The following is a 26,934-nucleotide window of genomic DNA, read 5'->3' as shown; positions in this document are numbered from 1 at the left end:
GTTGCCGATGTTTATCCGTATAAACTAGTGACATTCATGCTGTCCACTCACTCTAAACCTTGCGAATGTCAAAAGGTAACGTTTCATTTCCAGCCCTAAAAACGGAAAAGCCGATAAATAATTTGATCATCGGAGGACGAGACTCGACAGACCGACGTGAATGTTTCCAGCAGCGCCCCTCTGCGTTCATGGCTGAAGGGGCGTTCCTTGTCCCTCAGAGGAAACAGGTATGCGTTCAATGGTTGGCGGTTCCGAGGGTCCAGTCACTACTCCGACCCGCGGAGGCGTGCTGCCACGGACAGATACGACACCCTGGGTATTCAACTTGAGTTCATTTTGCACTTTAATATTTCTCGTTCGATTTTTCAGCTCTAAATCAGAAACCTCTTCGCCCTCAAGCTGCTGGCGGAGGTCAATGTCATCGGTCCGGTGTCGTGGGCCCAGCCGCCCCCTCCGAGTCCTCACGTCAGCCGGGGCGCCAGCTCGATGCAGTTGATCCTCAGCACCGTCTGAGGCTGGATGATGGTCCTCTTGCGCTGGAACCGGTGCCTCTTCCGGAACTGCATGTGAACTTTGGGCCAGGACTCGGTCTTCTCGATCACGGTGGCTTCGACCCGGACCAGCTCCTTCTCCAGCAGCGGCCTTCCCAGCAGGGTGAAATCCTCCGCCCCGACCAGAAGCACCTTCTCCAGCCGGATCCGATCCCCGCACTCCGCGTCGATGTGGTTCTCTATCAGGACCAGGTCCTCGTCCGTGATCTTCCACTGGCGGCCGGCGACGTGCACCACCGCGAACAGCCGGCCGAAGCCCTGCCGCTCGATCTGCTGGTTCACTCGGCTCACCAGCGCGGCGTGGCGCCGCCGCTGCTCCTCCTCCGGCTCCGGGACGATCTCCCTCCACGGCGGTCTGGACAGGGACGTCCGCGCCACCAGGTCCCCGGCCGCGGTGCTATGTGGACAGACTACACCCGGAAGCGGGAGACGGAGTCCAGGCAATAACGGGCTGCACGTCCTCCACAAAGTCGCAGAACCTCTCCTCAGCGCCATCTTGGCCGGATGCGTTCAACCACAGATTCTCGTCCGGGGCGAGACAGAAGCTCCAGCTTGTTACGAGCACGAGCGCCGGGCGTTACGACAGTTGCTCTTGTTATACGGCGGGATAGACCTGCCCGTTAGGAGAGGTTCCCGCTGTAAGTTTGTTTCCCCCCCCAGTGTAAGTCGTGAGTTACGTTATTTTTAACCACGTCACGTGCTTAACTAAGACAATTTTGTGAAAAGCCACGTGACAAGTGGAGCTCCGCCGTAAATGAGTTCCATCTGTCGTAACAACCCCCAAATCAAAAAACAGTCGTTCTTTGATTTTTAATCGTGACAATTGATGGTGTAAAATGTCAGGTGTCAAAGGTCATCACAATGGCAGTCCCACTGGGGTGAGACCAGCTGACCTCCAACACGTTGTTGTTGTGTTCCTGTGAAGGGGACACGCACATATTTGGGTGCTATCATTCATGAAAATTAAAAATCCCCAAACACCTCAAATCTTGACCCAGTAGCTGAACAAATAACTAAGAAATGTAATTTGGTTAATGAGGGATTTATCGTTAAACGGCAGCGCGTCTCTGTCCACAGCTGAGGGGGACATCGGGGGCGGGGCGTCCGTCTCTGGATCTGGGGACGCCTCCAACAATTTAAAAGAAATTAGGTCAGATTTTGTTCAGGTTCATTTGGCTGGTCAACAGCTGCTGTGTAATGCAGGACGTAATGGGGGCCTGGAGGTCCGAAGTTTTGAAACGTTAAATAATTCTGTTAAAATTAGATGGCTGACGAAAGTCATTCATGAAGAAGAAAATATCTGGAATGTCCTCAAATCGTTTTGTTAATTCAGTTGGAGGACTGCAATCCTGATAAATTACCTGTAAAACTGGCAAATTTTCACAAACAAGCTCTGCTAGCATGGAAATTAGTGGACAAACATCATTTTTTGCCAACAAACTCTTAAATTTGGAATAACAGGAGTTTTCAATATAAGAAAAAAATCTTTATTCAACAAAACTTGGTTTGATAATGTATCGTTTTGGTCTCACAACTCATGAAAAGTGACGGTCAGTTGTTAACTTTTGAAGAATTTGTGCCTAAACATGAATCTAATGTTTCTGATGCTGCCCCAGGATGGTGTTGCAGCTCCTTTTGGTTCTAGAACTGAACTGTGTGTCAGCTCCAGTATGCAATGTTTTTTTGGGAAACATTTTGTGACAAAAACAAATGTTCAAACAAATTTATCAGAAATCTTTTGAGAAATGAATCAATCTGTTCTTCTGCAAATCGAATTGGAATTCTCTTTACAATGACATTGATTGGAAAAAAAGAGGCTGATTGGGGGCAAATAAAAAGAGAGATTTTAAAATTGAAAGTGATTTCTGTGGCTTGTGTGAAGAATCTATTGAACATCTATTTTATCACTGCTTGTGGAGTCGAACTTTCTGGTCCAACGTGGAGAATTTTATTAAAAGGAATCCAGGACCGTTTTTATGTCTGCAAGAAAAGGACATTTGTCTCCATTTTGAAGACAACCAAGTCAAAAAGGACTTCATCTTTGTACAACTTGTTTTATTTTTAGCTAAATTTCATATTCATTAGAGGGACTCATCCAACAGCAAACCAAACTTTACAGTTTTTTAGAGGAACTTCATCAGTACAGCTCCAGCATCAATGACTGAGGAACCCAGAACCCTTAAAAACGAACTTTATTTTGGAAAAGTTTGTTGTGGTTGATGGTTTTTTCATCTCTCTCTCTTTTTGAATTATAGGTCTTAAGTTGTGGTCTCGTTGTATTGCTTCACGTTCTGCGTTGTTGTACCCTGGCTAAACAGCTTTGTTCTGTATGAATGTATTTGTTATTAATAATAATAAAAAGAAACGTGTTGTTCAACTCATTTCCGGTCTCAGGGGCCGTCAGTTACGCGTTCTCACCGAGAATTGCGATCTCCTTCCATGTGCATCTTTACCTCGCACTGCGCATGCGTCACACCCCGCTGCCTTCAGGATCATTCGGATAATCAATGATTTTCCAAGTTACAGTTCTCGATTTGAGTTTTTAAAAAATGTACACGTGATTAAATATGATACATTTAAAGGTCGAAGGATTTGTTCTTGATTGTTTTTGCATATTTACGCTGTATCATTGAATTTTCATAAATATAATTGAGAGAGTTTTTCTTTCATGTATTTCTCATCTTTATTTTGCATGACTATAACGATTATTTTCCATCATTGTTACATTAATGATCTTCGTTACCTGTTTTTTGTTTGATATTTAACTTTCATATGAAGAAGCTGTGCATGTTTGACAATGGTTCTTGTATTTATTGTTACTCAGTTTATTGTATCAAATCCAAATGAGGTGTACTAGTTTTGTGTCATTGTATTTTATCAATTTCCTAATTTTCTATTTCAACATACATAGAACTTCCTGAAACACGCTGAAAAGAACCTGAACATTCCCACTCTTAATTTCATGGTCAGTTCTTTGAGAAGCTGAATCATCTGGGGACATAAACTGTGGCCCTTTTTGTCTTGTTTCCTCCAATAATTCTTCTCTAAAAAAATGTAAATCTTGTGGTCATTTCAATGTATTTATTTGGTTTTAATGTAATTTGTTGTATTCATTTCTGAATACAAACATTCCCTACATGTTGGGTAAAGTATCGATCGATCGATCTATCTATCTATCATCTATCATCTATCTATCTATCTATCATCTATCTATCTATCTATCATCTATCTATCTATCTATCTATCATCTATCTATCTATCTATCATCTATCTATCTATCTATCTATCATCTATCTATCTATCTATCATCTATCTATCTATCATCTATCGATCTATCTATCTATCTATCATCTATCTATCTATCTATCATCTATCTATCTATCTATCTATCTATCATCTATCTATCTATCTATCATCTATCTATCTATCATCTATCTATCTATCATCTATCTATCTATCTATCTATCTATCTATCATCTATATATCTATCTATCATCTATCTATCTATCATCTATCTATCTATCTATCTATCTATCATCTATCTATCTATCTATCATCTATCTATCTATCTATCTATCTATCTATCTATCTATCTATCATCTATATATCTATCTATCATCTATCTATCTATCTATCATCTATCTATCTATCATCTATCTATCTATCATCTATCTATCTATCTATCTATCTATCTATCTATCTATCTATCATCTATATATCTATCTATCATCTATCTATCTATCTATCATCTATCTATCTATCATCTATCTGTCTATCTATCTATCATCTATCTATCTATCTGTCTATCTATCTATCATCTATCTATCTATCTATCTATCTATCATCTATCTATCTATCTATCATCTATCTATCTATCATCTATCTATCTATCATCTATCTATCTATCTATCTATCTATCTATCATCTATATATCTATCTATCATCTATCTATCTATCATCTATCTATCTATCTATCTATCTATCATCTATCTATCTATCTATCTATCTATCTATCATCTATCTATCTATCTATCATCTATCTATCTATCATCTATCTATCTATCTATCTATCTATCATCTATCTATCTATCTATCATCTATCTATCTATCATCTATCTATCTATCATCTATCTATCTATCATCTATCTATCTATCTATCTATCTATCTATCTATCTATCTATCATCTATCTATCTATCTATCTATCATCTATCTATCTATCTATCTATCATCTATCTATCTATCTATCTATCATCTATCTATCTATCTATCATCTATCTATCTATCATCTATCTATCTATCTATCTATCATCTATCTATCTATCTATCTATCTATCATCTATCTATCTATCTATCATCTATCTATCTATCATCTATCTATCTATCTATCTATCTATCTATCTATCATCTATCTATCTATCATCTATCTATCTATCATCTATCTATCTATCTATCTATCTATCATCTATCTATCTATCTATCATCTATCTATCTATCATCTATCTATCTATCTATCATCTATCTATCTATCTATCATCTATCTATCTATCATCTATCTATCTATCTATCTATCTATCTATCTATCATCTATCTATCTATCTATCATCTATCTATCTATCTATCTATCATCTATCTATCTATCTATCTATCATCTATCTATCTATCTATCATCTATCTATCTATCATCTATCTATCTATCTATCTATCTATCATCTATCTATCTATCTATCTATCTATCATCTATCTATCTATCTATCATCTATCTATCTATCATCTATCTATCTATCTATCTATCTATCTATCTATCTATCTATCTATCTATCATCTATCTATCTATCTATCTATCATCTATCTATCTATCTATCTATCATCTATCTATCTATCTATCATCTATCTATCTATCATCTATCTATCTATCTATCTATCTATCATCTATCTATCTATCTATCTATCTATCATCTATCTATCTATCTATCTATCTATCTATCATCTATCTATCTATCTATCTATCATCTATCTATCATCTATCTATCTATCTATCTATCTATCATCTATCTATCTATCTATCTATCATCTATCTATCTATCTATCTATCATCTATCTATCATCTATCTATCTATCTATCTATCTATCATCTATCTATCAATCTATCTATCTATCATCTATCTATCTATCTATCTATCTATCTATCATCTATCTATCTATCATCTATCTATCTATCATCTATCATCTATCTATCTATCATCTATCTATCTATCATCTATCTCTCTATCTATCTATCTATCTATCTATCATCTATCTATCTATCATCTATCTATCTATCTATCTATCATCTATCTCTCTATCTATCTATCTATCTATCTATCATCTATCTATCTATCTATCTATCTATCATCTATCTCTCTATCTATCTATCTATCTATCTATCTATCATCTATCTCTCTATCTATCTATCTATCTATCTATCTATCATCTATCTATCTATCTATCTATCATCTATCTATCTATCTATCTATCTATCATCTATCTATCTATCTATCTATCATCTATCTATCTATCTATCTATCTATCTATCATCTATCTATCCATCGATCTATCTATCATCTATCTATCTATCTATCAATCTATCATCTATCTATCATCTATCTATCATCTATCTATCATCTATCTATCCATCTATCTATCTATCATCTATCTATCTATCTATCTATCTATCTATCATCTATCTATCCATCGATCTATCTATCATCTATCTATCTATCTATCAATCTATCATCTATCTATCATCTATCTATCATCTATCTATCATCTATCTATCATCTATCTATCATCTATCTATCTATCATCTATCTATCTATCTATCTATCATCTATCTATCATCTATCTATCTATCTATCTATCATCTATCTATCAATCATCCATCTATCTATCATCTATCTATCTATCTATCTATCTATCTATCTATCATCTATCTATCAATCTATCATCTATCTATCATCTATCTATCTATCATCTATCTCTCTATCTATCTATCTATCTATCTATCTATCTATCTATCATCTATCTATCTATCTATCTATCTATCATCTATCTCTCTATCTATCTATCTATCTATCTATCTATCTATCATCTATCTATCATCTATCTATCATCTATCTATCTATCTATCTATCATCTATCTATCTATCTATCTATCTATCATCTATCTATCTATCTATCTATCATCTATCTATCTATCTATCTATCATCTATCTATCTATCTATCTATCTATCATCTATCTATCTATCTATCTATCTATCTATCATCTATCTATCCATCGATCTATCTATCATCTATCTATCTATCTATCAATCTATCATCTATCTATCATCTATCTATCATCTATCTATCATCTATCTATCCATCTATCTATCTATCATCTATCTATCATCTATCTATCTATCATCTATCTATCTATCTATCTATCATCTATCTATCATCTATCTATCATCTATCTATCTATCATCTATCTCTCTATCTATCATCTATCATCTATCTATCTATCATCTATCTATCTATCTATCTATCATCTATCTATCATCTATCTATCATCTATCTATCTATCTATCTATCATCTATCATCTATCTATCTATCATCTATCTATCTATCTATCTATCATCTATCTATCTATCATCTATCTCTCTATCTATCATCTATCATCTATCTATCTATCATCTATCTATCTATCCATCTATCTATCTATCATCTATCTATCTATCTATCATCTATCTATCTATCATCTATCTATCTATCATCTATCTCTCTATCTATCATCTATCATCTATCTATCTATCATCTATCTATCTATCTATCATCTATCTATCTATCTATCATCTATCTATCTATCATCTATCTATCTATCATCTATCTCTCTATCTATCATCTATCTATCTATCATCTATCTATCTATCTATCTATCATCTATCTATCTATCATCTATCTCTCTATCTATCAATCTATCATCTATCTATCATCTATCTATCTATCTATCTATCTATCATCTATCTATCATCTATCTATCATCTATCTATCTATCTATCTATCATCTATCTATCTATCTATCTATCTATCATCTATCTATCTATCTATCTATCATCTATCTATCTATCTATCTATCATCTATCTATCTATCTATCTATCTATCATCTATCTATCTATCTATCTATCTATCTATCATCTATCTATCCATCGATCTATCTATCATCTATCTATCTATCTATCAATCTATCATCTATCTATCATCTATCTATCATCTATCTATCATCTATCTATCCATCTATCTATCTATCATCTATCTATCATCTATCTATCTATCATCTATCTATCTATCTATCTATCATCTATCTATCATCTATCTATCATCTATCTATCTATCATCTATCTCTCTATCTATCATCTATCATCTATCTATCTATCATCTATCTATCTATCTATCTATCATCTATCTATCATCTATCTATCATCTATCTATCTATCTATCTATCATCTATCATCTATCTATCTATCATCTATCTATCTATCTATCTATCATCTATCTATCTATCATCTATCTCTCTATCTATCATCTATCATCTATCTATCTATCATCTATCTATCTATCCATCTATCTATCTATCATCTATCTATCTATCTATCATCTATCTATCTATCATCTATCTATCTATCATCTATCTCTCTATCTATCATCTATCATCTATCTATCTATCATCTATCTATCTATCTATCATCTATCTATCTATCTATCATCTATCTATCTATCATCTATCTATCTATCATCTATCTCTCTATCTATCATCTATCTATCTATCATCTATCTATCTATCTATCTATCATCTATCTATCTATCATCTATCTCTCTATCTATCAATCTATCATCTATCTATCATCTATCTATCATCTATCTATCATCTATCTATCATCTATCTATCCATCTATCTATCTATCATCTATCTATCATCTATCTATCTATCATCTATCTATCATCTATCTATCATCTATCTATCTATCATCTATCTATCTATCATCTATCTATCCATCTATCTATCTATCATCTATCTATCTATCTATCTATCATCTATCTATCTATCATCTATCTCTCTATCTATCATCTATCATCTATCTATCTATCATCTATCTATCTATCTATCTATCATCTATCTATCATCTATCTATCATCTATCTATCTATCTATCTATCATCTATCATCTATCTATCTATCATCTATCTATCTATCTATCTATCATCTATCTATCTATCATCTATCTCTCTATCTATCATCTATCATCTATCTATCTATCATCTATCTATCTATCCATCTATCTATCTATCATCTATCTATCTATCTATCATCTATCTATCTATCATCTATCTATCTATCATCTATCTCTCTATCTATCATCTATCATCTATCTATCTATCATCTATCTATCTATCTATCATCTATCTATCTATCTATCATCTATCTATCTATCATCTATCTATCTATCATCTATCTCTCTATCTATCATCTATCTATCTATCATCTATCTATCTATCTATCTATCATCTATCTATCTATCATCTATCTCTCTATCTATCATCTATCATCTATCTATCTATCATCTATCTATCTATCTATCTATCATCTATCTATCTATCATCTATCTATCATCTATCTATCTATCTATCTATCTATCTATCATCTATCTATCTATCATCTATCTATCATCTATCTATCATCTATCTATCTATCTATCTATCATCTATCATCTATCTATCATCTATCTATCTATCTATCATCTATCTATCTATCTATCTATCTATCTATCTATCTATCTATCTATCTATCATCTATCTATCTATCTATCTATCATCTATCTATCTATCATCTATCATCTATCTATCATCTATCTATCTATCATCTATCTATCTATCTATCTATCTATCTATCTATCATCTATCTATCCATCGATCTATCTATCATCTATCTATCTATCTATCAATCTATCATCTATCTATCATCTATCTATCATCTATCTATCATCTATCTATCATCTATCTATCCATCTATCTATCTATCATCTATCTATCATCTATCTATCTATCATCTATCTATCTATCTATCTATCATCTGTCTATCATCTATCTATCATCTATCTATCTATCATCTATCTATCTATCATCTATCTATCCATCTATCTATCTATCATCTATCTATCTATCTATCATCTATCTATCTATCATCTATCTATCTATCATCTATCTCTCTATCTATCATCTATCATCTATCTATCTATCATCTATCTATCTATCTATCTATCATCTATCTATCATCTATCTATCATCTATCTATCTATCTATCTATCATCTATCATCTATCTATCTATCATCTATCTATCTATCTATCTATCATCTATCTATCTATCATCTATCTCTCTATCTATCATCTATCTATCTATCATCTATCTATCTATCCATCTATCTATCTATCATCTATCTATCTATCTATCATCTATCTATCTATCATCTATCTATCTATCATCTATCTCTCTATCTATCATCTATCATCTATCTATCTATCTATCTATCTATCATCTATCATCTATCTATCTATCATCTATCTATCTATCTATCATCTATCTATCTATCTATCATCTATCTATCTATCATCTATCTATCTATCATCTATCTCTCTATCTATCATCTATCATCTATCTATCTATCATCTATCTATCTATCTATCATCTATCTATCTATCATCTATCTCTCTATCTATCATCTATCATCTATCTATCTATCATCTATCTATCTATCTATCTATCATCTATCTATCTATCATCTATCTATCATCTATCTATCTATCTATCTATCTATCTATCTATCATCTATCTATCTATCATCTATCTATCATCTATCTATCATCTATCTATCATCTATCTATCTATCTATCTATCATCTATCATCTATCTATCATCTATCTATCTATCTATCATCTATCTATCTATCTATCTATCTATCTATCATCTATCTATCTATCTAAACGTTTGTGAACTGAAATTCCCAAATCCCAGCCACCCTAAACATGGCACCGATCTGCCTCCCTCCATTTTGTGTCAGTCAACCCATTTCCGGGCTTCCGAGAAGAGACCGATAAAACCGTCAGCGGGGAGTATGGCTCGTCTCGCAAGTCAGGAGTGCGGGTAAAGTTTTCCATATTGGCCCGCAACTGTAAAAAAAAAAAAAAGTTTATTTCGGACGTCTTCCGCCGTCCGGTCTCGGTGCTCCGGCCTCACAACAGCGTCTTGTTGGCATAACTCGCAACCGGAGCGGCCGGACCGCGGACACTGACAGCTGCAAAGTAAACAGCTCCATGCTAGCCAACTAGCTGCAGGCTAACCGCCGCTGACCGAGCTGGAAACCGTCGAGAGCGAGCCTGTCTTAGGTGGCGTTCTGTTACATCACCAGCACTTGACAGCACCACCCATCCATTTTCCCCCAAACTGCCACAGCGGCACTTTCCATACATGTTGTTCCGGAGAACAGCGCTTCCATCTCACATCTTCATCGAGTTCGGGTGAGTAGGTCGGAGCTAACACAAGTTCTAGCTAGCTGATGTCGGAAAGAGCCCCTCGGTCCCTGCAGGCTGGGACGTTCGGGCTTTACTGCCGGGTTTACGCACACAGGCCGAATTTTTGTGTTCTGTGCAAACTCAGTGAGTTGGAGTCGGAGTTGATGAGGAACGTGGACGCGTGGGTGAGTCCTTGGATGGTCGGGTACATCGATTGGGGAGATTTGAGGTCAAAAAGCCCAAACAGAGTGTTATCATGGGAAACTACGGCCCCAGTAGCCGTGGAGAGGGCCACGGGCCTGTAGCTCCAAGTAGTTCCCTGACCGACTTCCTTATCCTGCCCCCCCCATGTGGGGGCACTTGAGCCATTAACTTGCTGTTGTCAACTGTCTTGGTTTATCACTGGAGGAGACAAACCTCAGCTGTCATGACCTACTTAGGACCGCACTTTTGATCTTGTCTTGAATGGATAGGATTACGCTGTTACAGGGGTCAAAGGTCAGGACCTGCCGGTTTGATCAGTGGACAGCATTAATTAAGTGGATGGAACTTCTGGGCCTGGACGTGAAGCCAGTATTCAAGTGTGTCTTCCCTGTGTGAATTAGAGGGGGTCTGGTTGCACGTGCAGTCTTGTACTGGCAGGTAAACCCAAGAGTGTCTGGCGTGTATCTGCCGGGGGGGGGGGGGGGGGCTCTACATTGATCATTGATGTGAACACAAAACCGGGTGCACATGCTGATTTTCAGCCTCAACCAGCGGTTGTGGCTCCACTAGCCACAGCAGATACCACGCGGGCCATGGCTCCCTGAAGGAACTGCGATCCAAATTTTACATTTTTGAAAACAGCAGAATGTGTTGAAACTCCCTCCGATTCTGAAGGGTGTTTTCCCTTTTTGCAAAAGAGTAAATGCATGTAAGGGGAAACTAAAACACCGACTTCGACTGAGTCTAACGTGAAGCATCTCACGTTGCTCCTGCTGTGAAATATCTTAGAAAACTAGTCACTGTTTTTTTCAGCATTTTTCACTTTTCAAAGGATTGTTTTAGATCCTGGAATGTTCATGAAAGATGAATGAAACCTGCTGACCTGGTGGTGCGAAACCCCCTGGAGTTGATAATCTGTAGAGTTGGAGCTGAAAGAAAGGAAGTCGTTGCTGTTTGAGGCTCATGTCAAACTGTAGCTTGGAATTCGATCATGAACTCAGGCTCTCACTCTTCTTCCTTACCCAACATCAAATGACTGCACTTGACGCAGATTCACCTTTTGTGACTGACGGAGGGAGCTGGGTAAGTCTGCAGCATTAACATGGGCCAGAGTCTATTTTTGATGGCCGGCACATCCACCTGCACAGAGCAGATCCAGCCCTACAGGAAATCTTCACATTAAAAGCATCATTTATCCGGTCGGTTTTCATATTAGAACACGGCGTGCAGGCTCCCGATCACTCAAACAGCCCTGAGAAGATTCTCTATGAACACGGACTCCGCGTGCAGGTGACAGAAACGCATCCATCAAGAGACAACGACCAAGTCAGCAGCAGAAATTGAAATGGAGAAGTTTACTGCTCCTCTTCCAGTAGGAGGACACTTCATCTATTTAGGGTTGTGAAGGTAGAAAAGATCCAGTAACTCGTTTAACTTGGGGGAAATGGTGAGAGTAATATTTGCTGTTAGTAAAGAGACAAGAGTCCATTGAAGAAAAGTTCATGTTTATGTTTCTATATTCTGTCAAACAGAGTTCTTAGATAGGTCACATTAACAAAAAATCATCTATTAGAATGAACCAGTCTCCATGTTCTCCCTGTTCCTGCTGGGTTCTCTCTGGTACTCCAGCTTCCTCCACAGTCCAAAGACATCAAGAGGGACCAGGTTAATCCAGACTCTAAATTGACCGTAGGCGTGGCTGGGAGAGCCCATGGTTGTCTGTCTCTATGTGTTGGCCCTGCCATGGACTGGTGACCTGTCCAGGGGGAAGGCTGCTGGGATAGGCTCCACCCCCACCACCCTCAACAGGAGGAGAGGGAGAAGATGGAGGGAGGGAGGGATGATGGAGGGATGGATGATGGATGGATGGATGATGGATGGATGATGGATGGAGGGATGGGTGGATGATGGATGATGATGGATGGAGGGATGGGTGGATGATGGATGGATGGAGGGATGTGTGGATGATGGATGGATGGATGGATGGAGGGATGGGTGGATGATGGATGATGATGGATGGGTGGATGATGGATGATGATGGAGGGATGGGTGGATGATAGATGGATGGATGGATGGAGGGATGGATGGGTGGTTGATGGATGATAGATGGATGGATGGAGGGATGGATGGGTGGTTGATGGATGATAGATGGATGGATGGAGGGATGGAATTGACCAGGGGAAATGCAATTGTGTGTCTCTACTTGAGAAACAAGCTTTTATCAGCGTTTCCTTGTCCTCAACTTGCTGCCAGGCTTTACTTTGAAGTAACAGGATACTGTTCCGTCTCAAAAGGCTTTTATTTTGTTAGTTTTGATCTCTGACTTGCTCTTGCTATTTCTGACATCTGTTGAAGTTTTTATCAAATACTTGTCAGCAGGGTCCCAAAACCTCCATGATGATCCGTGACTTTAATCTCTGGGCTCCAACTTTAATCTCTCTCTTTGATCTCACCATTCTGTATCCGAGTCAGTCCACGTGTGTGTATTCTGTCCAATGTCTGATGATGTGTCCCATATCAGGAATATTTCAGTGACATTAAGTGTTGAAGTTTGTTCGACACTGAAATGCTGCTCCCATGTTCATTTATAATGAAATTTAAATGAAGTAAATCTGTTGAATTGTCTTTCCACAAAATATCAGTAGCAGCTCCCACAGTCCAGTCTGGATTGAGCTCTACGCCCTGCCGGCGTACGTGAATCCAGTTGACCGACTGCAGTTTCTATTCAATGTATAGTTTTGTTTTAATTCTCTGCTGCTGATGGATGAAACAGTGAAACTAATTGTTGCAGCTAAATATAGAAGCAGAATGATAACAAATTTGGTTGCTTGTGTTGTTTGGGCACTAAAATATATTGAAAATATTTAGGTCATTAAAACAGGAGGACATGTTTGTAGTGCAGTATCAACCCTAAAATGTTGCCTCGGGCACATCCATGACAGATATGATGCTGGACCGAGGCGCAGCCACTGATCCAGGGTGTTTGTGCGCTCAGCAGATTTTCAAGCATTTTCCTTGCCAGCAGAGAGTCGAGGAACCGCCCCTTCTCCTTGCTTCTGCCTCTGCTGCCGTGCTTTTCCGCTCTAACCACGTCACTGAGTGACTCTGGAGCTTGCTTGGTGAGATTCCTTTGGTTTCCCTCAGTGAAAACCTGCACTAACACTCCAGCAGATGAGGGAGGGGTGAGGAGGGAGCGCTGCCTGCACCAGCCAACAATGGCTCAGACAGCCAACTGGTTTGGGGAGATCCAGTCAGTCATTGTGTGCAAAGTTGACACATTTCACCGCAGTTTCACATCCTGGTTTACACCAGAAGGCTTTAGACAGAACAACATTGTCCATCGGTGTCACACTAACTCAGAGTCAGGCAGGAATATGAACTATGAAGGCAAATCTGTTACGAGAGCAAAAGATGTCGTCTCCCTTCCTGGCTTGAGAAGGTGTTTGTGTCTCAGTGCGCCTGGCGACAGGTGAGCAGTGAAGGAGTTCCCTCTTTACATGGAGTCCTAACACTCAGAAGAACACCAGTTGCTTCCAAAGAGGAGAAAATCGTTTTTGTTAGTTTATCATGAATTCAGCAATCCATCCACTTATCTGAGGTCAGGTAGCAGCTCCAGCAAAGTCCTTGGTCCCTGGCAGCATGGGTGAGCTCTGACCGGGGATCCCGAGGCCTCCCTAGGCCAGTGTGGAGATGTGGTCCCTCCACCTTCTTCAGTCTGCCTCACAGCTGGACGTGCCTGGAACGAGGGGGCGTTCAGGTGGCGAATAAAAGGTCCCATTTCATGACCACATTTTTGAGACGATAGGAATAATTTTTACCTGTAAATTTGCTGGCCTTTTTTTTAAATGCTGAGAACAAGGATGGAGGGCGTACGCCAGGGCCGATGTAGACTGTTAACAATTAGAACGCGTCCACAATCTGCCGCTACATGGAGCCGTTCAACGAGTGCTCCTGAAAGTGATCAGTTCTGGGCCACGGCACTTCAAGTAAGGAAAGCGAGCTTGGAACCCTGGTGGGGGTGATAGTAGGTGATCTTGCTCTGAAGACACGATGGACGCAACAGATATTGTTTTTTGGCAAATATATTTTATCAAAGAAAGTATTTGAGCTGTAGCACAGTGCACATTTTCTTTTTCTTTTAAGAAGAGCAAAATCAGAAGGGAACAAATCAACACATCCCATAAAACACTGGGGGACCTTTGTCACGGGGTGGACGAGGGGCCTGGTCAAGTTGTGACTCTTTTTAATCCAGGTTTTTTCAAGGTGAAGAGTCTTTGTCATTTCTGTGAGCCACAGTTTAAATGCAGGAACTTCCTTTTTCTTCCAAAAAGTCGGTGTTAATTTTTTGGCTGTATCAGACCGTAGGAGAGATGTTGGTGCTGTGCTCTTGTCACTTCTGGTACAGAACCTGAAACTCCCAGTATAATCAACATAGTTGGGTTCAATATGGGTACCGAAAATGTCGGAGAGCGCTTACAATATTTTCGTCCAGTATTTCTCCACCTTTGGACAAAGAGCGAAGCTATGCAGGTGAGTTGCCTCATCTCTGTTGCATTTATCACATTGTGGGGAAACGTTTGGAAAGAGATTGAGGAGCTTAGATTTGGTGTCATGGAGTGTGCAAAAGCCTGAGTGGATGAGGCAATGCCTTGAGTTCATGGGGCAAGGCTCTCCTCCCAGGTGGCATCAGGGATCTGCATCCCAAACTCATTTTGGTAAAACTTTGCAAGTGGCTTTGCAAGCCACCTGGTCTGGCCTCCTGACCCAGACTCTGGCCGTCAAGCCAGCAGCCAAAAGCCTTCCTGGTCTTCTCTCATCTTGACATAAAGAAATTCCTCTGTGTGTTTTCAGGAGTGCGAGTGTGTTGTCTCAGCTGAGACGCTGAAGTCCCTCATCCCCAACTCCACTCAGGAAGGTGCCAACAGAGGGACAGGATGCCCATTCCTCCCCCTCCCCCTCCTCCCCCAGGACCCCCTCCTCCTCCCACATTTAATCAGGTGAGTGACCATCCTGGAATCACCTGAGCAGTCAAGCTTACGTCCCCCCACAGGAGAGGTGTCTCTCCAGCAGGAGTCTGACCTGCAACAAACCATGATCAGGGATCACACACCTGGAGCCTAGTTACATACCCATCCCTTCATCAGTCCCTCCTTCCATCCCTCCTTCAATCCATCCATCAATCCCTCCATTCATTCCTCCCTCCATCCATCCCTCCACCCATCCATCATCCCTCCACCCATCCATCATCCCTCCACCCATCCATCATCCATCCATCATCATCCAACCATCCATCATCCCTCCACCCATCCATCATCCATCCATCATCATCCAACCATCCATCATCCCTCCACCCATCCATCATCCATCCATCATCCATCCATCATCATCCAACCATCCATCATCCACCCACCCATCCATCATCCATACATCCATCATCCATCCATCCATCATCCATCCACCCATCCATCATCCATCACTGCATTCATCCATCCATCCTCTCATCCTTCCTTCCATCCATCCATCCCTCCATCATCCATCCCTCCATCCATCCATCACTCCATTCATCTATCACTCATCCATCCATCATCCCTCCATCCATCATCCCTCCACCCATCCATCATCCATCCACCCATCCATCCATCCATCATCCATCCATCATCCCTCCATCCATCATCCATCCATCATCCCTCCATCCAACCATCCATCATCCACCCACCCATCCATCCATCATCATCCCTCCATCCACCCATCCAACATCCATCCATCCATCCATCCACCCATCCATCATCCACCCATCCATCCACCCATCCATCATACATACATCCATCATCCCTCCACCCATCACCCATTCATCATCCATCCATCCATCCCTCCATGTTCCCCCTCTTCTCCTGTTGAGGGTGGTGGGGGTGGAGCCTATCCCAGCAGCCTTCCCCCTGGACAGGTCACCAGTCCATGGCAGGGCCAACACATAGAGACAGACAACCATTGGCTCTCCCAGCCACGCCTACGGTCAATTTAGAGTCTGGATTAACCTGGTCCCCTCTTGATGTCTTTGGACTGTGGAGGAAGCTGGAGTACCAGAGAGAACCCAGCAGGAACAGGGAGAACATGGAGACTCCAGCCGGGGCTCCACCCACAACCTTCTTGCTTGGGGCCACAGGGAGGACCACTGCACCATCAGGCCGCCCCCTATTTACATCTCTTAATTCAAATGCCAAACATAGACAAAGAAGAAGCTGATGATTGATCCTCAGTGAATTGAAAACCTGACAGCTGAAATTTTGGGCTCTGAAGTTTCCTGTAAACCAGGTCTATGTTACCCATATGAGCTCCAAGTGGTTGGTAGAATAAGACCCGTTATGTGATGACAGCTGCCCCGTAACGCCGCTACTGCATCATATGACTTTGGTTCACCATGGCTGGTTGTGTGAGCCCCAAACACCCTGTAGCTCTTTAACTTGGTGACTTCCTCTCCAGGCAAACACAACGCCTCCTAAGCTGAGCTCGTCCGAGACTAAAGGCCGAGGAGCGCTGCTGTCCGACATCTGCAAAGGCACCAGGTTGAAGAAGGTCGGCACGGTGAATGACAGAAGTGCACCCATCCTGGAGAGTGAGTCGGCTCATTCAAAGACTAAAATGAGTTTGAATAAATAACACCCTCAGGATCCACTGAGCTGTATTTGAGCTTTCACTTACATATCACATGTACGCAGTGTTACTAGCAGTTAAGTTCCTAGTGTTCTAATGCTTGGCTGTGAGACAGGAACCAGGAGCTCATGTGACGCGGCACTTTTCAGGTAAAAAGTTTTCCTAGGAACTGACTTGTGTTCGTGTTTCTGACCCCAGGGACTCGAAAGGGTCGGCAGTTTAATTGTCCCTCTCTCCATGTGAGCCCAGTTCTGCTTCAGGGTTTACATTGCACTCATCTGTTCACTAGAATCTGGAGGAGGGGGCGGAAGTGGTGGAGGAGGTTTTGGAGGTGGAGGTCCAGTGGGAATGGGAGGCCTTTTCCAAGGAGGTGTGCCAAAATTGCGCCCAGTTGGAGGTAATGAAAGATTGGTGTGGTGTGTTATTACCTTTGTTGCTGATGTGATGATGACACAAGGACGAATGATTGTACAATCACAACATCAGTCCAAAGAATAGTGAGAGATTGAAATCAAAATGAGGAGTCCACCGGCGAGGGTGGGGCTTTCAACAGTGTATCGAATGTCTTCATTGAAAACATCTCATTATCTTTGTAGCTAATCTGGTTAATAGAGTCCCTTTAATGGTGCAGAATATTTACAGTTACGACCCACTTGATTTTGGTTAAAGTGTAAAATATTCCTGATATTGATCTTCAGTCCTGTTGCCCAGCTGATGCCTGGAGCAGAAGCTCAGATGACAAAAACAGTATGATGGCCAACCAGTCTGGAAATGAATCATCGTCCCCACAGGATCCCACAGGATCCCACAGGATCCCACAGGATCCCACAGGGAAAACTGTTGGATTTACACAAGCAAGTAAACAAGGCAATAGACGGGGTTCATATGATCATGAAACAGTGGGGTGGCTCCAGACATTTGCCTCACAAACACCTGAATTTCAGTGGATGTCATGCAGATGGATTGAGAGCAGCTTGTGATGTTACTGATCAACCTTCATACGTGTGCGTTTTGTCATTGGTTTTAGTTCCATGTCTCCTGGTAAATTTTGGCATGGGTCGTTTTTCATGAGTTAATGGACGTCTCAGATGCTCTTGAAGATTTTCCTCAAAGGTCAATAAAAGTCATGGAAATTTATTGGTGAATATCTGCATTGACCCTGAGTGGACGATGGTCCTTTGAATCATTGAGGGGTTCAGATGAACCCTGAAAGGTGTGTCAGGTGACCTGAGTCCCCCCAGCAAGCCACTGGGCACCTGTCAGTCAGAGGAGTACGTGTTTTCCTTCAAGTCCTAAACAGCACCTCTGTCCTCCTCCCAGATGGATCCACTGGTGGTTCAGTGGGAAGATCTGCCCTGCGGCCCCCGGCGTCTCGGCCTACAGCTCCTCGCCCCCCCACAGGCCGCTCGACCTCACCCTCCCCGGCCAGCAAGCCCTCGCCGCCAGAGCAGCAGCGCATCCACCGGCCCTCGCTGCCAGACATCTCCCACCCGTCTGGCAGCTCCTCCATTGGCATGAAGCACAGCACATCTGCCCCGCCTCCCCCGCCGCCGTTCAACAGGGGAGGCCGGAGCAATGCACCACCCACACCCAACCAGAAGGCACCATCTTCCACATCCTCCTCCCATAGTAGAGAGAAGCCCCTCCCTCCAACACCCAACAGAGGCCCCACCCCTCCCAGCTCTGTCAAGCTCCCCCCATCTTCCACTAGACCACCCACCGGAGGCTCTGCAGCCCCCCCCCCTCCCCCGTCATACAGGATGTCTTCAGTGGCCTCTAATGGGCCGTCCCATGTTGATGGTGGTGGGGCTCCAGAACTGCCCCAGAGACACAATTCTCTGCACAAAAAACAAACATCTGGAGTGGGCAGCCAAGGACGCAGCTATGCCCCGCCCCCTCCTCCCTCACCTTCTCCATCGCCTCAGCAGGTCAGCAGACCACCCCCACCCGCTAGAGAGCCTCCAGGACGCAGAGCAGGTACAACTGCCCTACAAACACCTGCACTTCTGTCACCAGACACACCTCTCACTGGCCACCTGTGCCCCCACCCCAGTTCACCTGTGCCTCCAGGGTGAACTGATACTTGCAGTTAGATTGAGGCCCCAGGTTCTGTCGCCTGTGCGGAGGAATGTTCATTCCGAGGTCAGAGCAGGTTTTGACTCGTTCGATCCCGCCCACAGCAGAAACCTCCCCCACATGATCACATCTTCTGCTGCTCCTTCCTGAAATCAGTGACCTAATTTGTTTCAGGTCAGCCGGTTTTCTGCATGGAGTCTTCACAAACTGCAGAGTTGTCTTTGTTGTCTTTTTTGTGAACGGTACATTTAGGGAAAGGACTGTAATCCAGCGTGCAGGTTTGGTGTTTGGCGCGTTGAGGCTGGTTAGGTAGATGAAACTGTGTTCCATGCTCCACCATCAAGGGTCTGAACCCAGAAACAAATCTGACACCTGCCTCAGTTTATTAAGTTAAACCGTGTCCCACTGAGTTGATGTGTAAACTTGAGATGATCTTGTTTCCTCTTGATTTTATTGCAGCCTACAAATATTCATAATTTGAATTCTAACTGAACACAAACCACGAGGCCTCCTGGTTTCTCTGCATTCCTGAAGCCTTGTGGAATATTACAGCATTCCTCTTCCCTTTCATTCTCTCTACCCCCCACTGCTTTGACATGCAGTACAACTGATGTTACTTTTGTCCCTGATTTGCTCCCAATGATGCAGTTAGACGTTCTCATTCTGAGTCCACAACGTAGCAGTGCTTGGATCAGGGTGTTTGTAGCTGTGTGTGTCCAGTGTGGGGATGTCTGCAGGAGCTTTATCATGTACGAGCTGTTGTCCTCTGTCAGGTTGTGACCGGCACACTTGCACTGTTACAAGTGCAGCAGCCACGTGTTGGAGCTTGAGCTCCTAATAGTTGCCACCATAGTCGCTGTCCATTTTGCATTTTGCTGATTCCTTTCTATCCCAACAGCTCAACATTGACAGAAAGTCAAATTGATTTGCATCGACCTTGGAAACGAAAGATGGCTGGTGGTCGTAGGGCTGGGACCAGAACTCTTCCAAGAGCTCTGTCGTTCGGTTTCGTTTGGTCTCATCCTGTCATTTTGATTCCTTGTTTGTTACCCTGTTAGTTTGAGCGTTGACAGGACCACATCTCACGTCTCCTAGCAGGAGAATGGGCGCCACCTCCTGCTTCCCTCATGAATAAAGACCTAGCGGATGGAAATGGACAGTAACACGTGTTCTTGTGTTGGTTTTAAATTTCTGAAATCTTGAATGGAAGCCTAACTACTGTCTCGTGTAGCTACCAGACAGAACCGAGTGTGGTCCTGATCATGTGTGTTTCTCTTACCCACACAGCCCCCCAGGTGCCCCCTCCTGGGTCTCGTAACGGAAGCCGGGATGCCCCGCCTCCTCCACCTCCATACCGCGGCCACAGCTCTGTGACCTCAGAGCCCCACAGCCGAGTGGGCAAACCACCCCCACCTCCCACCTCTTCCTTGTCCTCCTCATCGTCCTCCTCCCGCACCCCGGCCGGACCGCCTCCACCACCCCCGCCCATACGGAACGGCCACTCTTCCATGCCCTCTTCCAAGTCCATCATAGGTGAGTCTGGATAGACGTGTCACCATGATCCTGCTCCTCCTCCTCCCCCTCCTCATCATCCACAGACACAACAACAGGAGTACTTCGACTTCCGTCTCCTACCAGTCAGCTCTTATTGCAAATAGTAAACAAGGAATGATCCATTAATGGTGGAAAAGTAGACCCACGTCAGTGCGGAATACAATCGATCTCAGGCACCTTTTTTTGACAGTTTAGTGGAACTTTTTGGGAAGTCAAATTCTTAACCTTCCTTTTGGCCTGGAGCCAGGAATGTTAGCTTAGCATCAAGAACCTGAAATCTCCCTGATAACTGTGACAGCTCCTTTGTTTCATCTTGACTCAGACGGAATGGACAAACATCGGTTTGAACATTGGAACTATTTCTTACCAAATAACCGAAGAACAGTGTTTCTGTCCGGGGTAGCAGGGAGTCACTGGGTCTCTGAACACACGTCTGACCCTCAGGAAGCTGCACAGACGATCAGTGTTCCCATGTTCGTTATCATGGCACCAGTGAGCTTTACAATTATTTTAGGTGTCATTTTACACTTTAACAGAACTTGAACCTTGAACAGAACCAGCCTAAACTTAGCTAGCTCTCCAAGTCTTGACTCTGGTGGAGGTCCTCACACTGACACCCGTCTGTGGAGGTCCACCATCACTGCTCAGATTTACAGTTGTCAAGAACAAACCACTGAGTGCAGCCGGAGTCCTGATCTTTCACCTGCCCTGACCTAAATCTGTCTCCACGCAGGGAACATTCAGGAAAACTAAACAGTGACTTCATGAATAATGATATATTTTGATAGGACGTCATATCCGTAATGACCAGAGATGGTCTGGCTGGTTTAAGACTGAACAGCTTTTCCTACGCAGGAGTGCGCCCTTGGATTGTGTTGTGATCGTCCAAAGTTCTGCTGGAAGAGACAGCGACTCCCCGAGCAGCTTCATGTTCATCACACAACCACTCATGGGCTCACTGAGAGCAGGCGGGGCCACGGCCGGCGCTGCTCCAGCCACACGATGGAATATAACATTAGAAAACAGTGATAGAAATGACCAACTCTGAAAAAACACCCCAAAGTTTTGCATAAGAGTTTATAAACTCGCTCAACGGTGAAAGTGGAAACATCGTGAATCTTGAACTGGTGTGACTGACCAGCTGTTTCTGCCACTGCAGTCCTCAGCGTTGGTCAGGAGCAGCAACATTTCCAATACGAGCAGGCGAGTCAGAACTCGCCGTCCGTCCACCTGAAGGTCTTTTCACTGAAAGAGCGATTCTTCCTCTCGAGTGGTTAACAGCGACGTTTTCTGAACTGCCATTGTTTGCTACATTTCCATATTTTGCTTAAAAGTGCTTGGAAGTGAAATGGAAACACAATTAGCAATTCACAATGTGCTCTTGAGGTGCAATGAACAACAAAAAGGAACAATACCAGTCATATTCATCATGAACAGCAAAGTTTTGATGAGTTCATTTGATAAAATGGCGCCCGTATTGAAGGACCAGAACAGCAGGTCAGTCTGCAGGCTCATCACCAGTCGCCATAAACCTCATTTGCCTGTATCCTTCTTTTCTTTCTCAGATGATTTTGAATCAAAGTTCAACTTCCACCCCATTGAAGACCTTCCACCTCCAGAGGAGTACAGGCATTTCAACAAGGTCTACCCCAGCAAAAGCAACAAGGGTACGGCTACATTCCCCGACTTTGTCCTCCTGGACCACTGCCGCTGTCAGACCAGTTTGGTGTATTTGACCAGTGGGAGAACCAGACGTGTCACAGCTCATGGAGTCGGTGGTGCTCTTGTTGGTGTATTTCATAGCTTTGGACCTGATTGGTTGTGGTGTTTCACCTCTGCTCCCTCCCACACGGACAGCTGGTGAGTAGTGACTCCTCCTCCTGGCAGCGATTGTGAACCTCTCAATGTCAGCAGGACGAGTTGCTACGAACAGCATCGGGCTTTACTTCCTGCCTGGAAGACTCCATCTGGGGCAGAAAAGATCAGAGAAGATCAACCTTTCTTCGTCCCTCAGTGGGGAAGTTGTCCCTGTTACAGCAGCAGAAACAGAGAAGTTGCAGCAGACAAAGTACAAGAGCAATAAATAGCAGAAACTACAGTAAAAACTTGAATACACTGTCATAAACTACAATCAACTACAACAAGTCCTGCTGTGTTAAAGAATGTGTGTTAGGAACTTCCATGAGTGAGGCCTCGTGTTCTTGAGGTTTTCTATCTCACCACAAACCTGGCGACGTTCTCAGCTGAACTGCATTTACCGTAATTGTTCTATCAGTGACCTTTAGTGACCTCTGTCTCTCCTTCCTCCCTCAGCCATGATGAGAGGAGCTCCTCCAGCGCCGCCAGTGGGGAGGTGAAGCAACTGCTGTTCATGACTTGAACTTTCAGTCAGCCAACCCAATGGACACTCTCTGTCTCTGTCTCTCTCTCTCTCTCTCTGTCTCTCTCTCTCTGTATCTCTCTCTCTCTCTCTCTCTCTCTCTCTCTCTCTCTCTCTATCACTCACACACACACACACACACACACAAAACTATGACCACCAGCTGGAAACGCAACGTCAACACTCCACCATGCAGGTCCGATGTCTCCACGTTCGCCTTCTGTCTTTGCACGAGAGAACAAAACCACTCAGAGGCTAGAACGTTCTCACTGTGACCACACGCCGTTTCCCTTCCACGCCACATATCAGGACCAAACTGAAACCTCCACACCTGTGCATTCCACCTTTTTTAATGCATTTTCATGATAATGATGGTGATTTTCATAATTCTGAATAACACCTTTTATTTTGTCTTTATATACTTTATTGGGTGTTGGCATTAATCTGTGGGGAGTTTGCAGTTGATGGATTCCGCTCAAGTCTTCCCACGCCAATGATAACGCCATGAATACGGGGCTTATATGGTTATTTAGGGGTTTGTTTGTTTGTTGTCTTCTTCAGTCGCTGCTCCAGCAGCGCCGGCTGAGGGCGCGTTTGAATCAGCTGTGTCAGTGTGCCAAAAGCGGGTGGAGTTGAATGAACTGCGCAGTTTTCGTAGATGTTCTCGATAGAACTGACATTTTAAAACTCTCGGTTGAAAAAATGCATTCCTGGAAAGTTTGCCATGTTATGACAGAAGCTTTGCCTGGCTGCTGGTTTTCACGTGGGGGGGGGGGGGGTTTCCTGCTTGTTACCGCCCTTCTCTCTTTCCTTATTTGGGGTTTTAATATTTCCACACTATCAAGTCATGTTGCACGGCAGCTTACCTGCTAAACCGAGACACTGTGCACTACGGCGCTGGCGGATGCACCAGCGTGAGGAGACCCTGAACGCAGCTGAGCTCTGGTCCTCCACGCGTCTGCTAAGTTGTAGTTCACGTAGCCTCCATCTTTGTCAGAAGCACAGTTTCTGTCTGCATCGCCAACAGACTTCGATTTGTTTACCAGACCAAGTTGAGATGATGCAGCTTGTAAGGGATCATTTCACAGATGCCCTCTTCTGGCCGTCTCTCTGAGCTGACGTCTCTGATGCTGCTGGTGCTGCTGGCCCCCCCGGGACCAGGATCTGTTGCTTGATCGCTATGCAAGGAGCTGTTTGTGCAGGTTCTCGTTGGTAGCAGCGAACCAAAACTAAGGAACCCTTAAGTGCCAGAGAATTGTTGAAGCTGATGGAGGTTCTTATTTTTCTTTACTATCAACCTTTAAGTTGGACTCTGAAACACTTTCATCCTGTCCAGACTGAGATGCCATCCAACATCAGCACGTTTGTTGATGTGAGATTCTTGATTCTCAATGATGCAGCGCCTCCTGCTGGTCTTTGCCTTACTAATGTTGTCGCTCCCATCGGTACCAGTGCTTTTATTTTTGTTCTTTTCAGGGAGAAAAGATGGCAACAGCTAAGAAAATAAGAAACCAGTCTATTTGCAAATGCAATAAATCTTGTATATTTACATTTAGGAGTATTGTAATCGTAGGTATTGATCTATTTTTATGTTGTAAAAAGCCTGTAATATAGGAAAGAGATGATTAAGAGTTATAATGATGTCGCGGTCTGATGGAGCAGACGCTCAGTAGCACTTCTCCAGGTGGTTGTTTGGCCGTCAGGGTGAACGGATGAATGTGAGCTTTCACCAGCGAGCCCGGTGTGCTGGAGGTGCTTCACCTCGCCACACAGGTGTCACTTTAATCTCCACAGGTTCTCACCTGGTCCACTCCAGCGAAAACCCTGTGGTCACTTCATGTTAATCACCCATGTTTTTATCAACTGAAATAATTCTGAATAAATGTATTCCTGCTGGGGAAAAGGGTACCTGCTGGCGTCCTCTGCTCTTTGGCTCACTGCAATTCCTCATTCTGAAGTGGGAACTGGAGTCATGACAACTTGAATATGAAGTATTTGATTAGAAAGTACCAATACACACTTAACACCAGTACACATGAACTCCTGTTAGATCTGTTGGAGGGAGGAGGGAGGGGCGTGGCCTCCAGACCACGTCCATCTAGTCATAGAGAACATTTAGTAGAAAAAAGACAGAATATGTGTGTATACAGACATGTGTGTATAAATATGTGTTTATGTACACGTGTGTATAAATATGTGTTTATGTACACGTGTGTATAAATGTGTTTATGTACACGTGTGTATAAATGTGTTTATGTACACGTGTGTATAAATGTGTTTATGTACACGTGTGTATAAATATGCGTTTATGTACACGTGTGTATAAATGTGTTTATGTACACGTGTGTATAAATGTGTTTATGTACACGTGTGTATAAATGTGTTTATGTACACGTGTGTATAAATATGCGTTTATGTACACGTGTGTATAAATATGCGTTTATGTACACGTGTGTATAAATGTGTTTATGTACACGTGTGTATAAATATGTGTTTATGTACACGTGTGTATAAATGTGTTTATGTACACGTGTGTATAAATGTGTTTATGTACACGTGTGTATAAATGTGTTTATGTACACGTGTGTATAAATATGCGTTTATGTACACGTGTGTATAAATATGCGTTTATGTACACGTGTGTATAAATGTGTTTATGTACACGTGTGTATAAATGTGTTTATGTACACGTGTATAAATGTTTATGTACACGTGTGTATAAATGTTTATGTACACGTGTGTATAAATGTTTATGTACACGTGTGTATAAATGTTTATGTACACGTGTGTATAAATGTTTATGTACACGTGTGTATAAATGTGTTTATGTACACGTGTGTATAAATGTGTTTATGTACACGTGTGTATAAATGTGTTTATGTACACGTGTGTATAAATGTGTTTATGTACACGTGTGTATAAATATGCGTTT

The 26,934-nt window shown here is 42.0% G+C and overlaps 2 protein-coding genes across 4 annotated transcripts; one reads left to right on the top strand and one right to left on the bottom strand.

The window, feature by feature from the left end:
* Positions 1-305: 305 nt before the first annotated feature.
* mrpl21 (mitochondrial ribosomal protein L21) lies at positions 306-1,254 on the bottom strand. Its single transcript, XM_086212422.1, has one exon. It carries the CDS (start codon positions 1,044-1,046, stop codon positions 462-464), a length of 585 nt encoding a protein of 194 aa, XP_086068548.1. The 5' UTR covers positions 1,047-1,254; the 3' UTR covers positions 306-461.
* A 9,423-nt stretch (positions 1,255-10,677) lies between these two features.
* Positions 10,678-25,910, top strand: wipf2a (WAS/WASL interacting protein family, member 2a). Of its 3 annotated transcripts, none has more exons than XM_086212421.1 (9): positions 10,678-11,143; positions 14,340-14,460; positions 16,193-16,338; positions 17,822-17,954; positions 18,282-18,389; positions 19,313-19,969; positions 21,356-21,601; positions 23,188-23,289; positions 23,936-25,910. In XM_086212421.1, exons 3-9 carry the CDS (start codon positions 16,276-16,278, stop codon positions 23,977-23,979), a joined length of 1,353 nt encoding a protein of 450 aa, XP_086068547.1. In that variant the 5' UTR covers positions 10,678-11,143; positions 14,340-14,460; positions 16,193-16,275; the 3' UTR covers positions 23,980-25,910. The 3 variants fall into 3 exon arrangements, with proteins under 3 accessions (XP_086068547.1, XP_086068545.1, XP_086068546.1); XM_086212420.1 differs by lacking the exon at positions 10,678-11,143 and adding an exon at positions 13,459-14,071; XM_086212419.1 differs by lacking the exon at positions 14,340-14,460.
* Positions 25,911-26,934: the final 1,024 nt, after the last annotated feature.

The sequence above is a fragment of the Aulostomus chinensis genome, chromosome 8 (assembly GCF_037954235.1).
Source record: "Aulostomus chinensis isolate RoL2024-O1b breed Wild chromosome 8, RoL_Achi_v1.0, whole genome shotgun sequence".
Lineage (NCBI taxonomy): Eukaryota > Metazoa > Chordata > Actinopteri > Syngnathiformes > Aulostomidae > Aulostomus > Aulostomus chinensis.
Note: the sequence above shows the minus strand (reverse complement) of the source record. Positions and strands in the feature narration are given on the sequence as shown.

What these genes read in the sequence shown, in the direction of transcription:
- mrpl21 (XM_086212422.1), bottom strand. Translation starts at nt 1,046, where the DNA reads ATGGCGCTGAGGAGAGGTTCTGCGACTTTGTGGAGGACGTGCAGCCCG.
- wipf2a (XM_086212419.1), top strand. Translation starts at nt 16,276, where the DNA reads ATGCCCATTCCTCCCCCTCCCCCTCCTCCCCCAGGACCCCCTCCTCCT. An exon ending in AAAATTGCGCCCAGTTGGAG is followed by an intron (nt 18,390 to 19,312) that starts GTAATGAAAGAT and finishes TCCTCCTCCCAG; the next exon opens with ATGGATCCACTGGTGGTTCA. An exon ending in CCCCAGCAAAAGCAACAAGG is followed by an intron (nt 23,290 to 23,935) that starts GTACGGCTACAT and finishes TTCCTCCCTCAG; the next exon opens with CCATGATGAGAGGAGCTCCT.